The sequence below is a fragment of the Bos taurus genome, chromosome 27 (assembly GCF_002263795.3).
Source record: "Bos taurus isolate L1 Dominette 01449 registration number 42190680 breed Hereford chromosome 27, ARS-UCD2.0, whole genome shotgun sequence".
Taxonomy (NCBI): domain Eukaryota; kingdom Metazoa; phylum Chordata; class Mammalia; order Artiodactyla; family Bovidae; genus Bos; species Bos taurus.
In genome coordinates, this window is record NC_037354.1 from 13,572,864 (window position 1) to 13,585,695 (window position 12,832).

Genomic DNA, 12,832 nt, shown 5'->3' on the forward strand with positions numbered 1-12,832 from the left:
TGGAAGAAAAGCTATGAGAAACCTAGACAACATGTTAAAAAGCAGAGACATTACTTGCCAACCAAGTCCCATCTAGTCAAAGCTATGGTTTTTCTAATAGTCATGTATGGATGTTGGACAATAAAAAAACCCTAATGCCAAAGCACTGATGCTTTTGAACTGTGGTGTTGGAGAAGACTCTTAAGAGTCCCTTGGACTGCAAGGAGATCCAACCAGTCCATCCTAAAGGAAATCAGTCCTGAATATTCATTGGAGGGACTGATGCTGAAGCTGAAGCCCTAATACTTTGGCCACCTGATGTGAAGAACTGACTCATTGAAAAAGACCTTGATGCTGGGAAAGATTGAAGGCAAGAGGAGAAGGGGATGACAGAGGATGAGATGGTTGGATGGCATCACTGACTTGATGGACATGAATTTGAGCAAGCTCTGAGAATTGGTGATGGACAGGGAAGCCTGGTGTGCTGCAGTCCATGGGGTCGCAAAGAGTCAAACATGACTGAGCAACCGAACTGATTGATGAGTATGGTATTAGGAACTGTATAGAAAGCTGTTTGCTGCTGCTGCTGCTGCTAAGTCGCTTCAGTCGTGTCCAACTCTGTGCGACCCCATAGACGGCAGCCCACCAGGCTTCCCCCGTCCCTGGGATTCTCCAGGCAAGAACATTGGAGTGGGTTGCCATTTCCTTCTCCAATGCATGAAAGTGAAAAGTGAAAGTGAAGTTACTCAGTCTTGTCTGACTCTTCGCAACCCCATGGACTGCAGCCTACCAGGCTCCTCCGTCCATGGGATTTTCTAAGCAAGAGTACTGGAGTGGGGTGCCATTGCCTTCTCCGGGAAAGCTGTTTATGTATCGCCAAATAAAACTCTGTTCCTGCTTTCTGGAACTCTCACTGAATGTATATTGACCTTTCTTTCATTCTGTTTTTTGTCTGTGAATTACTCTTTTATACTTAGTCTGTCTTTCTGATGCCATCTGGGTGATTTTCCCAGATCTCTTTTCTGACTCACTGGTACTCTCTACAGTTACCTAATATATTGTTTGAACTGCCCAATGAGTTTCTAACTTCAGTGTCTGCATACACATTGTACCATTTTTTATATAACTTTTTTAATAACACCTCTTCTTTTTTCATGGTGTCTTATTCATACGTTCTTAATTCCTTTTAAATCTGTAAACATTCTAAACGTGCTTGTCACTTTATCTAATGGCTGCATTATCTGAAGTTTGGGGGAGAAAAATTCTTGCTTTTTGTTTATAGAATTTGATCCAAGGTAGATTGTTTTCTCTTATGTTAAGTAATTTTAGGCTATAAATTCATTAAAAGTAGGGTTTTATCTGCAGGTGGGAAAGGAGAGGAGAAGAAAACACTTTGAATGTGTAAATATTTTTGTTTAATTTGGTCTCCATTGAATTGTGGTATGGCTAAGAACGCATATTTTATTGACTCAAATTTTTCCATTTATAAGGAAAATTCTTGCTACTTAATTTTTATCTTCATAGGGAAGTAATGTCAATTAAGTGTCTGCAATATGTATGATATTTTCTAAGCAATGGAGATATTTTCAAATGATTTGTTATTTTCAGGGTCATAAAATACTTGTACTATACCTTTGCCAATAGGTCCTAAAATGTAGTCAGATGAGGGAGGTATTGTTTCCTAAGCTTACCATTAGAAAATCAAGGAAAAGCAGCTTCCATAAGGCCACTGAGTTAGTTAACGATGGAACAAAAGATTAAGCTAAATCCAAGAATTACATTACAATTTCAAACACAAAAGCTAATCGTGATTCAATCCATACACTTAGATCGTCCACTCCAAACTCTGGTCACTAGCAGCCCTATTTACAGTAGCCGAGGCCTCGAAACAACCTAAGTGTTCATTGACAGCTGATTGGTTTAAGAATATGTGATATATATTGACAATGGAATATTACTCAGCCTTCAAAAAGAATGAAATATTGCCATCTGCAGCAACATGGTTGGATCTAGAGAATTTTATGTTTAGTGAACTGTGTCACAAAGAAAGATGAATACTATATGATATCATTTCTATGTGGAAAGTCTAAAAATAATTCATGCAAATGAATCTATATTGTTGCTGTTGTTCAGTCCCTAAGTTGTGTCCAACTCTTTGTGACCCCCATGGACTGTAGCACGCCAGACTCCTCTGTCCTCCACTGTCTCCCAGTTCAGTTCAGTTCAATTCAGTTGCTCAGTCGTGTCCGACTCTTTGCGACCCCATGAATCACAGCACGCCAGGCCTCCCTGTCCATCACCAACTCCCAGAGTTCATGCAAACTCACATCCATCGAGTCGGTGATGCCATCCAGCCATCTTATCCTCTGTCATCCCCTTCTCCTCCTGTCCCCAATCCCTCCCAGCATCAGAGTCTTTTCCAATGAATCAACTCTTTGCATGAGGTGGCCAAAGTATTGGAGTTTCAGCTTTAGCATCATTCCTTCCAAAGAAATTCCAGGACTGATCTCCTTCAGAATGGACTGGTTGGATCTCCTTGCAGTCCAAGGGACTCTCAAGAGTCTTCTCCAACACCACAGCTCAAAAGCATCAATTCTTTGGTGCTCAGCTTTCCTCACAGTCCAACTCTCACATCCATACATGACTATTGGAAAAACCATAGCCTTGACTAGACGGACCTTAGTTGGCAAAGTAATGTCTCTGCTTTTGAATATGCTGTCTAGGTTGGTCATAACTGTCTCCCAGAGTTTGCTCAAATTCATGTCCATTGAGTCAGTGATGCTATCTGACCTCATCCTCTTCCACCCAGTTCTCCTGTTGCCTTCAGTCTTTCCCAATGAATGAATCTGAATACAAAATAGAAACAGAGTCGCAAACATAGAAAACAGACTTACAGTTACCAAAGGGGAGAGTGAGGAAGGAAGAGACAAATTAAGATATAAGCTACTACACATAAAATAGATATGAAACAAGGTTTTATTGTACCCAATATCTTGTAATAACTTGTAATACTATGTGAAAAAAAAAACCTGAATCATTGTTCTGTATACCTGAACTAATGCAATATTGTAAATCAACTATAATAAAAAAATTAATAGAGTAATAAGATATATAATATCAAAGTATTTTATGTGCTTTGGTGATCTCTTTTAAGAAAGAGGTCAGTTTTGCAGAAAACTTCAGTTTTGTTTGAGACAGCTGGTCTCAAGTAGTAGATACAGCCAGAAAGTCAAGTGAGAATGAACAAATTTTGAGGTAAAGAAACAAAGGCTTTAACCTCACCAGTGCTAATCCCCAGTAAATGGACGTGGGCCCTCCTGAATGCGTGTCCAGGTCAGCATGGTCAGTGTATCTTTTTTGTAACCTCTGGGGAATAGGAGAGGGGTAGAAGCAGAGTTTATTCATATATTCAAGTTGCTGTCTTTGAGAGTTCTCAAACCATAGAAGAAGGCTGCTTCTCTGGTTCTCCAGTAGTGTTCCACGTTTCTCTCCCCTTGCCCCAGCCTTAACCCCTCCCTTTCATTGCTCTGCTTCCTCCCCCCTCCACCTGCCCCTCTTCATCCCTTCATCCTCATCACCCCATCTGTACTTTGTTAACAGACTCCACTCAGACTGCAAAGTTATTTGAAAGCAGCATGGCTATCAACCCCTAGCTTCTAAGTCTCTTCCAAGATAGAGGGTTTCTTCCCTGGAGGTCCTTGCAGCGAGCCCGCCACTCTGAATTGCTGGGGAGGAAGAAGGGGACAGAATAGGGAAGGAACGCAGTGGGGCCCAGCCCTAGGGGCAGCCGGTCAAAGCAAGCTCTTTCTCCTCACCTCTCCCATCACCCCCGCCTTTCTGCCTCTCCCACCTGGGCAGGGCACACCTGTGGACAGACAGCCACACAGAGGTATTTCTGTCTCCCAGGAGCTAGTCTTTTCTCTCCCCACTTTTCCTGTTTGAAAGTCCATTTCCACTCGGGTCCGAGGAGACCACAGCCCAAGGCTGTGAATCAGAGCGAGCTAGACTGAACTGCACTTTACTGTCTGGAAGTTGTCTGCAGTGGCTTTTAATAAAAAATAAAATAAAAACAAATAGCAAATATGCCCAAATAGGCTTTAAAAAATGTTCTTTTTTTTTTTTAATTCTTGACACGATGGTCTGGTCATAGTAGATGGGAAAAAGAGACCCTGCCACACTTCAGGAGTGAGAGATCAGATTCCCTCTTCTCTGAGAACCGCCGAGGCTGTAGTTTATTTTTGATTCCTCCTGTGACATTTCTGAGTCTTGCTTTGTTGCTGTGAAAGGAAAAGCGTTTCCTCTTCAGAGATATTGGATAGCATGTTCTTCCTTCTTGTGATAATAGTATTAGCTGCCGGCAAGGCTGTTGCGTTCCTTTGTTTTCCCTCAAGATGTTCTGCCCTGAAGCTGGTTATTTCTTCCATTAATAAGTTGCCTTTTAGCTCTTCCTGTGTATGCCAGGCACTGTATCTTTTAGGTCCCCTCAAATAGGCACTATAAAATAAATGAAGCTAAGAGAGAAATGTAACTTATTCAAGAAAATATCCCACGAAAAGTAAATTGTCTTGTGTCTCTGCCATGTGCCATGGCCCTTCCATCTCAATGGTTCATGAAGCAGAGTTGCTGTTCAGAAAAGTTGGCAAGTTTCTTTTCTTCCTCCTCTGGAGCTCAGGGACTATGCCTTACATTTGCTTGGAATTGGGTTTTAGAGGTTGATTAAACTGGAATCTACTCCACTGTCAAATAGCTTTTTGTGGTCTAATAGTCTGCACGCCTTACTGCCTTACCGGATCTTCCACCTTTCTGTGTGTCTTACCCCAGGCTGATAGGTTTAATGGGACAGCCTTCAATCCTCTGTCAAAGACCTGACTTCTCTGGTGGCAAGGAGCTGAGCAAAATTAGTGAAGTCTGTCTAATATTTATTCATGTGAATTTGAGCAGATATTGGCTATCATCTGTGTTCAGTTTATCAAATAAAAGTCAGAAGCCATTAGGCTATCATGAAAGATATATGACCTGTAGGAACTTGGACAAAGAAAGATGGGCTGAAAGAAACAACACTAGTTAGGTATAGTATATAATTTCTAGAAGCACAGTGCCAAAAATTTTATTTTTTAAAAAAAGTAGGGAAGACTGTTTGGAAAAATTAACCTACATCTTTTCTAAAATATCTAATTTGGAGCATTTCTAATCATAAACTTTAAAATGTAAGGAAAACATATTATATTTGGCAAGCTATAATATATATTTTATGTATTGCTCATATCATATATTTATATCATATATTCTTATATATTTTATATAATTGTTCCATTATTTGTACATCTTAAAAGGTAGATTTTAAATATTGGAATATCTGCCATGTTTCAAAAGAAATATTCCAGAAATCCAATTTTTGGAGCGAGTTGCATGCTACCTTGCTTGGATGAGATCACAACCCCCCACCCCCACCCCCTACCACCTGCCAAGGTCCTTTTAATGCATAAATATCACCGACCATCCAACATGTTTTTAGGATCTTTGAACAAGGCTTAGTAAGTGAAGTGAAGTCACTCAGTCGTGTCCGACTCTTTGCGACCCCTTGGACTGTAGCCCACCAGGCTCCTCCGTCCATGGGATTTTCCAGGCAAGAATATTGGAGTGGGTTGCCATTTCTTTCTCCAGGAGATCTTCCCGACCCAGGGATTGAACCCAGGTCTCCCGCATTATAGGCAGACGCTTTACCGTCTGAGCCACCAGGGAAGGCTTAGTAAAGGTACTGATAAATCCAAAGGACTTTAAGTTAGAGTCCTGCCTTTCAGGATCTAAGAATTTAGTTGGGGAAACAAGACATGTTTGCAAATTGCCTTACAATTAAAGGCAATACAAGATGTGTAACTGAATTATTGTGCTATACACCTGAGACTAACATAGCACTGACATCAACTATACTGCAGTAATAAAAATAGAAGGCAAGGTGAGAAGCCTCCACTTTTACTTCTACTCACCCTTCATTGACTTCTTCACGAATAATCATTCATTCAACAAGTATCCATTGAGTATTTATCATCACGTTGTCCTTAGGGATTCTCTACGTAGAGAATCTAACGGGGAACATGAGACCTCCAAAATTAGTTGTAATACAGAGAGGAAAAGGAGAAGGGCCATGGGAAAGAGAGATTAAAAAACCTAAGAAGATTCAGGGAAGAAATAACTGATTTCTGTTTGAAGAATACCGAAGTAGGGTCGTGTCATCATCCTTAGAGCTAGAAATACACAGGGTTTGGATACAGAAAGGTGGAGGAAAATGTCTTTCAGATAGAAGCCACTGTACAGAAATCAAAAGGTGTGGGGTTGTACTGGGTACAGCAAGCTTGACTAGGACAAGGATACATCAAGAGAATTCATGAAAGAAACATTTCAGAAATATCTGGGGGACTATCGTGGACAAGGATCACGTTGACCTTTAGAGTTCATTATAAGTTTTATAGGCCCTTGGAAGCCATTTGGGTTTTCCAGGAATAAAATGATGTGTTCAGAGCTATGTTTCAGGAACATTGAACTTAGTGACTCTGTGAGGTCCCATCTAAAACTTTTTCTCAAGTCTATGTAAAGCCTGTATCAGTGGATTAGCTTAAAGCAAAGTCTATAGTAGATGTTTTGGCTGTTCTCGTGTGGACCTGCCCACTTATATTAGATTCTTATTGCTGGTCTCCAAGTCTAAACCCTTGTGCCCACTTCGAATCTCGGTTATAAAACTTTGCCCTGGATGTTCATATGTCTTCCTATGAGGTTAAATGAGAATGTTCTGTCTGTCCTCAATACTTTTCTTTAGCAAGTTTTTTGAGCTTAAAAACACCCCAAATCATGTAATTGATCATGTTTCCCTCTTTGTGCTTGCAACAAGGTAATTTAGAGCCAGATTTATACCTGCTTTAAAAATGTGTAGGGACTTGCCTGGTGGTCCAGTGGTTCAGAATCTGCCTCCCAGTGCAGGGACAAGAGTTCAGTCCTTGGTCCGGGCAGTAGGATCCCACATGCAGCGGGGCAACTGAGCCCACGTGCCACACCCAGAGAAAAGCCGACACACCCCAGCATAAGATCCTGCATGCCACATGAAGGCCTGGCACAGCCACATAAATAAATACTTTCAAAAATAAAATAAAAGAAAGATCCTTTTAAAAACTAAGAACTAAAAAAAAAACTGTGTAAAACCATGGAGAAGGAATTCATCCACTCATCTCGTATTTGGCTTTATCTTTCCTACTTTCAGTTTTCCTTTATTCTGTTGTCTTCTCTGACAGTGTTAAATTTTATTTTATCCCGTTATGCTTTATAAACGTAATCGATCTAAAAGAAGTTGGTGTAGATAAATACGTGCTGCAGCTACTTCTCACGTCCTGTAAGCTGGAATCTTTAGAACTAGCATTGACCTCCAATTGCATCCTCAGATTTTGCTTCTGTTTGTGGTCTGCTGCAGAATTTAAATGTCTGGCCATCCATTCCATCTCGCCTAGACTGTGCACTTACTCTGTTCCGTCAGATTTTAAGTTGAACCTAGCTTTCATTATCTGGGTTTGCTTCACTGGTAGTGAGGATTCCGTGGCGGCTCAGTGGTTAAGAATCCACCTGCCAGTGCAGAAGACGTGGGTTCAATCCCTGTGATGGGAAGATCCCCTGGGAAAGGAAATGGCAATCCACTCTAGTATCCTTGCCTTGAGAACTCCATGGACAGAGGAGCCTAGTGAGCACCCACAGTTTATATTTTTATTTAAATATATTAAGCATACTAAGTATATTTTATTTAAGTATATTAAGTATATTTTTAAGTATATTAAACCTCTAGAAACTAACATAATATTGTAACTCAGTAATACTTCTATGAAAAATTTAAAATTAAAGTTAAAAAAGAATAAGAATCTTAAATTCAACATATTGAAATATATGATGATAATAGATCTTGAATCTTTTCATGTTTCAATAACAATATTTATAATAATTTACCATTCACACAGTGCTTTTACCTGTTACTGGTTTAGCAGATCCCTGAAATATAAAAGCTTGATAAATGTCTGTGAGATGAATGACTTAAGTGTGTGCATAAGTGGATGAATGCGTGCATTTCATTGAATTCTTAGATGGTACTAATACCTTGGTTCAGTTCAGTTCAGTCGCTCAGTTGTGTCCGACTCTACAACCCCATGAATCGCAGCACACCAGGCCTCCCTGTCCATCACCAGCTCCCAGAGTTCACTCAAACTCATGTCCATCGAGTCAGTGATGCCATCCAGCCGTCTCATCCTCTGGCGTCCCCTTCTCCTCCTGCCCCCAATCCCTCCCAGCATCAGGGTGTTTTCCAGTGAGTCAACTCTTCACATGAGGTGGCCAAAGTATTGGAGTTTCAGCTTTAGCATCAGTCCTTGCAAAGAACACCCAGGACTGATCTCCTTTAGGATGAACTGGTTAGACCTCCTTGCAGTCCAAGGGACTCTCAAAGAGTCTTCTCCAACACCACAGTAAAAAAGCATCAATTCTTTGGCACTCAGCTTTCTTCACAATCCAACTCTCACATCCATACATGACCACTGGAAAAACCATAGCCTTGACTAGACGGACCTTTGTTGGCAAAGTAATGTCTCTGCTTTTCAATATGCTATCTAGGTTGGTCATAACTTTCCTTCCAAGGAGTAAGCGTCTTTTAATTTCCTGGTTGCAGTCACCATCTGCAGTGATTTTGGAGCCCCAAAAATAAATTCTGCCACTGTTTCCACTGTTTCCCCATCTATTTGCCATGAAGTGATGGGACCAGATGCCATGATCTTCGTTTTCTGAATGTTGAGCTTTAAGCCAACTTTTTCACTCTCCTCTTTCACTTGCATCAAGAGGCTTTTGAGTTCCTCTTCACTTTCTGCCATAAGGGTGGTGTCATCTGCATATCTGAGGTGGGGCAGTATTATTTCCCATAATACAGATGAGGAGATGGAGACTCACTCTCACGACACCTGACAGAGTTAGGAAGTCACTTTGTTATCCTGACCTCTACTACATAGCTCTTTCTCAGCATAGTATAATATCTGATGTATCATTTATTCTGTGTAACCCATCTATAACATAATTCCATTCTTTCATGAAGCTGTACTTAAAAACATGGAGTCATTTGCCTCATTCCTCTACTTCTTTTTAGGCATGATCTTAATATTTTTCTTTTCAAGACGTTTCTTTTTTCTCTTTTCATTACGAGGCCAACCTAGTTTAGGCCCTCATAACTGTAGCTTATTATATCATCCTATAAGCATTTTCTTGAAATGTTCCTTGAAGACCTCTGTAGCCATTCTGATCTTACGCACTGATGCTAGGGACAGCAAAGCTAATTAGTGTGCTTATGGGCACGCTAAGTCCCTTCAGTCGTGTCCGACTCTCTGTGAGCCCATGGACCATAGCCCGCCAGGCTCCTCTGTCCATGGGATTCTTCAGGCAAGAACACTGCAGTGGGTTGCTGTACCCTGCTCCAGGGGATCTTCCTGACCCAGGGATCAAACCCAGGTCTCTTTTACGTCTCCAGCATTGGCAGGCGGGTTCTTTACCACTAGCACCACCTACCTGAATGGTAAATCTTCCATGAATTTTAAAATGTCCGTTTCTTTTTCTCACCCCATTACAACCATATTTGTATTGTAACCCTGCCATTCCTTCAAAGGCTGATTCACTTTAACTGATATTTGAACACCCATAGTTTTTCATGAGCAGCACACCAATGGGCCAAGTAAGATTTCTGTAGTTTCTAGTGTGGGAATCTTGAAGAAGACTGCGAGGAAGCAGCTCTGTTTCATGAATTTAGGTGTGATTTCTGTCCTTCATTTCAAGAGTAAGAAATTATTAGTTATTAAATGGTATGATATGGATTATTAGGGATCACTGGAAACATGCAGTGATTACTAATATTATATACTATGGGAGGAGTTATTTTAATTGCATACCCTGTAAAGAGGTTTGATAATATATATTCACAGTATTAACATGTCGTGTATTCATTCCATGTAACCAGAATTATAATGTTTGACTGTGTTATTTGGCTTAGCAATCACTGCTGGAGTTCACATTGTAGATGAAAGATAGTCCCTGCGTTTCCTATTCTCTTTTAATACATGCATTTATATTAATAGCATGATTTAATACATCACTTCAAAATTATATTGCACTTTGAACTGCATTTAGTCAAAAATTGACATCTTATGTGCGCAGAACCATAATAAGTTTAGCATTAAATTAAGGAGTCATCTGTCTGTTGGCTAAAATGTAGTGTTTGTGAATTCTGGCATGTCCAAAGCTAGGTAATGAGATTGAGATGTGGGTCTCAGATGTTGCATTCATTTGTGCATTTTAACTTATGGCTTATTAGCTTGAGGGACTTTTTTGCCCGGCTACAGTCTACTGTTGTATTTATATTTTGAAGCTGCTGGATCCACTAGGATTCTGGTTCGAAACAAAATATTCGTACCACTGACATAGTGACATGAGTCACTGTGGTCACCTATGACTTACTCCAAAATGTACTTCTACTGCACACTGTGAAATTGGAAAATCTGTTCTGTGTGTGTTCTAATGGATGTAACGGTCATTAAGTATATGAGCCTTCTGACGTTGTAATCAGCTGTGATTCAGTCTGTTAAATATCCATGAAACAACATCTGCTTCACAGAGTGACCTTCTGCTAAAGAATACTTAGCGTCTATTAGTAGATCACAGTGCAGATCTGCCTTATTTGAAATGCACTAAACTAGAGTAGTCGACTACTGTTTAGCAACAAGCTTGTAATAATTTATTGCAGTTAAATAAAGCTTAAAAAAACTCCATTAAATACTTATAGGGATTATATGCATTTCCAAAACCTTTGTGTTCTACTGAAATTACCCATTTCATTTCAGGGTTGGTTTGTTAAAAAAAAAAAAAAGCTGAAATGTAAAGGCACATTAGGGGAGCTGTCAGATGCTGTTTTCTGTAGGTGTTAATAAAACCAGATGAAAAAAAAAATCTGAAACAAATTAAAACCAAAAGCAATTTTACCATCTGTTGTAGATTAATTAGAACTTTGCGTATCAAGGGTAAACTTGCTCTTAGAGAATGTCACTGAACACCCGCCTAATAGAATAATATGCAAATATATTAGGTAATGGATTTCTATGCCGTTTTTAATGCTAATGGATCTGTGGTGGATCCCCAAGAAATTGGTAGTGTGTATAAATGTGTATGTACACATACACATATATATAATGAGTTTCCTTTTCTTTTTTTCAGAGCAACCTGCAAACAACCAAGGCCAGTCCACCCTACAGCCTTTGCCACCTTCCCATAAGCAGCACTCTGCACAGCATCATCCATCCATCACTTCTCTCAATAGGAACTCCCTGACCAATAGAAGGAACCAGAGCCCGGCCCCGCCGGCTGCTTTGCCCGCCGAGCTGCAAACCACACCCGAGTCCGTCCAGCTGCAGGACAGCTGGGTCCTTGGCAGTAATGTACCACTGGAAAGCAGGTGAGTCCCGAAGGGGAGGCTTGTGGAGGATTTGACTGTTAGGACCACACAGTGTACCTGCGTGGAGAACGCATGTTTGACAGCAGTCAACAAACTGTATTTTTTTAGCATCTGAAATGGAAAGATAAGCTGGTCCAACCCTTTCCTCAGTAAGAGAGATTTACTTTTTTAAAAATTGGGATACAGTTCCTTTACAGTACTGTGTTAGCTTCTGCTGAGTGAAGTCCCTCAGGCATACGTGTGTGTATGTATGTATCCCCTCCCTGGTGAGCCTTCCTGCTGCCCACCCCCACCCAGCCCGCCAGGCCACCGCAGAGCCCCAAGCCGAGCTCCCTGTGCTGCAGAGCAGGCTCCCACTTGCTGTCTGGTTTACACACGGTAGTGTATATATGTCAGTCCTGATGTCCCAGTTCATCCCTCCCTCGTCTTCCCCCGTTAAGTCCATGTCCATTCTCTGTGTCCGCCTCTCTGTACCTGCCCTGCAGGTAGGATCATCTGTACCATTTTTCTAGATTCTGCATATATGAGTTAATATACAATATGCACTTTTCTCTTTCAGACTTCACTCTGTATGACAGACTCTAGGTCCATCTGCATCGCTACAAATACCCAATTGCATTCCTTTCTATGGCTGAGTAATACTCCTTTGTATGTATGTACCACATCTTCTTTATCCATTCATTTGTTGATGGACATTTAGGTCGCTGAATAGCACTGCAGTGAACACCAGCGTGCATCATGACTGAGTTATGGTCTTCTCAGGGTATATGCCCAGTAGTGGGATTGCTGGATCATATGGTAGTTCTGTATTTAGTTTGTTAAGGAGCCTCCATACTGGTTTTCCAAAGTGGCTACACCAGTTTACCAGCAGTGTAGGAGGGTTTCCTTTTCTCCACACTGTTCGTCTTCTCTAGAAACAGGGCCACATTATTGGTGCCTTTTTGGTTGGTGGGGCAGTGCACTTAGCCATCCTTTTCACACTTTGCAGTCTATGAGAGATAAGTAAAAAGGGCTTCAGTGAAACTTCTCCTTGCTACCATTATTTTTCTTATCTTCAGATTCTCAGGCATATGGGGAAAAAGGGATCGAGATATAAGGGTGATTATTCTCAGTCCCAGGATGCAGTGATTATATTGTGCATCTGCTGGGATCTAGATGCCCCTGATTCTCACAGGCTCCATTTTGTCTATTGCATCTTAACATCATAGTGGACTCTGACAGATGATAATTCAGCATAAGTCAGATGACCATTTGCTACGGATATTTTAGTTTTTTGCAATGTGAGGGAGGTTTCAAGTTCCTTCCAGCATTATTCCCATTCATGCCTGCTGCTGCTGCTGC

The 12,832-nt window shown here is 40.8% G+C and overlaps 1 protein-coding gene across 8 annotated transcripts in view; it reads left to right on the forward strand.

Moving 5' to 3' along the window:
- Positions 1-12,832, forward strand: part of TENM3 (teneurin transmembrane protein 3) — a 1,022,495-nt gene that overhangs the window by 820,920 nt on the left and 188,743 nt on the right. For all 8 annotated transcript variants that reach the window (XM_059882199.1, XM_059882198.1, XM_059882197.1 and 5 more), the window contains one exon: positions 11,254-11,491. In XM_059882199.1, the coding sequence (XP_059738182.1) occupies positions 11,254-11,491 (238 nt within the window). The remainder of the gene's footprint in view (positions 1-11,253; positions 11,492-12,832) is intronic.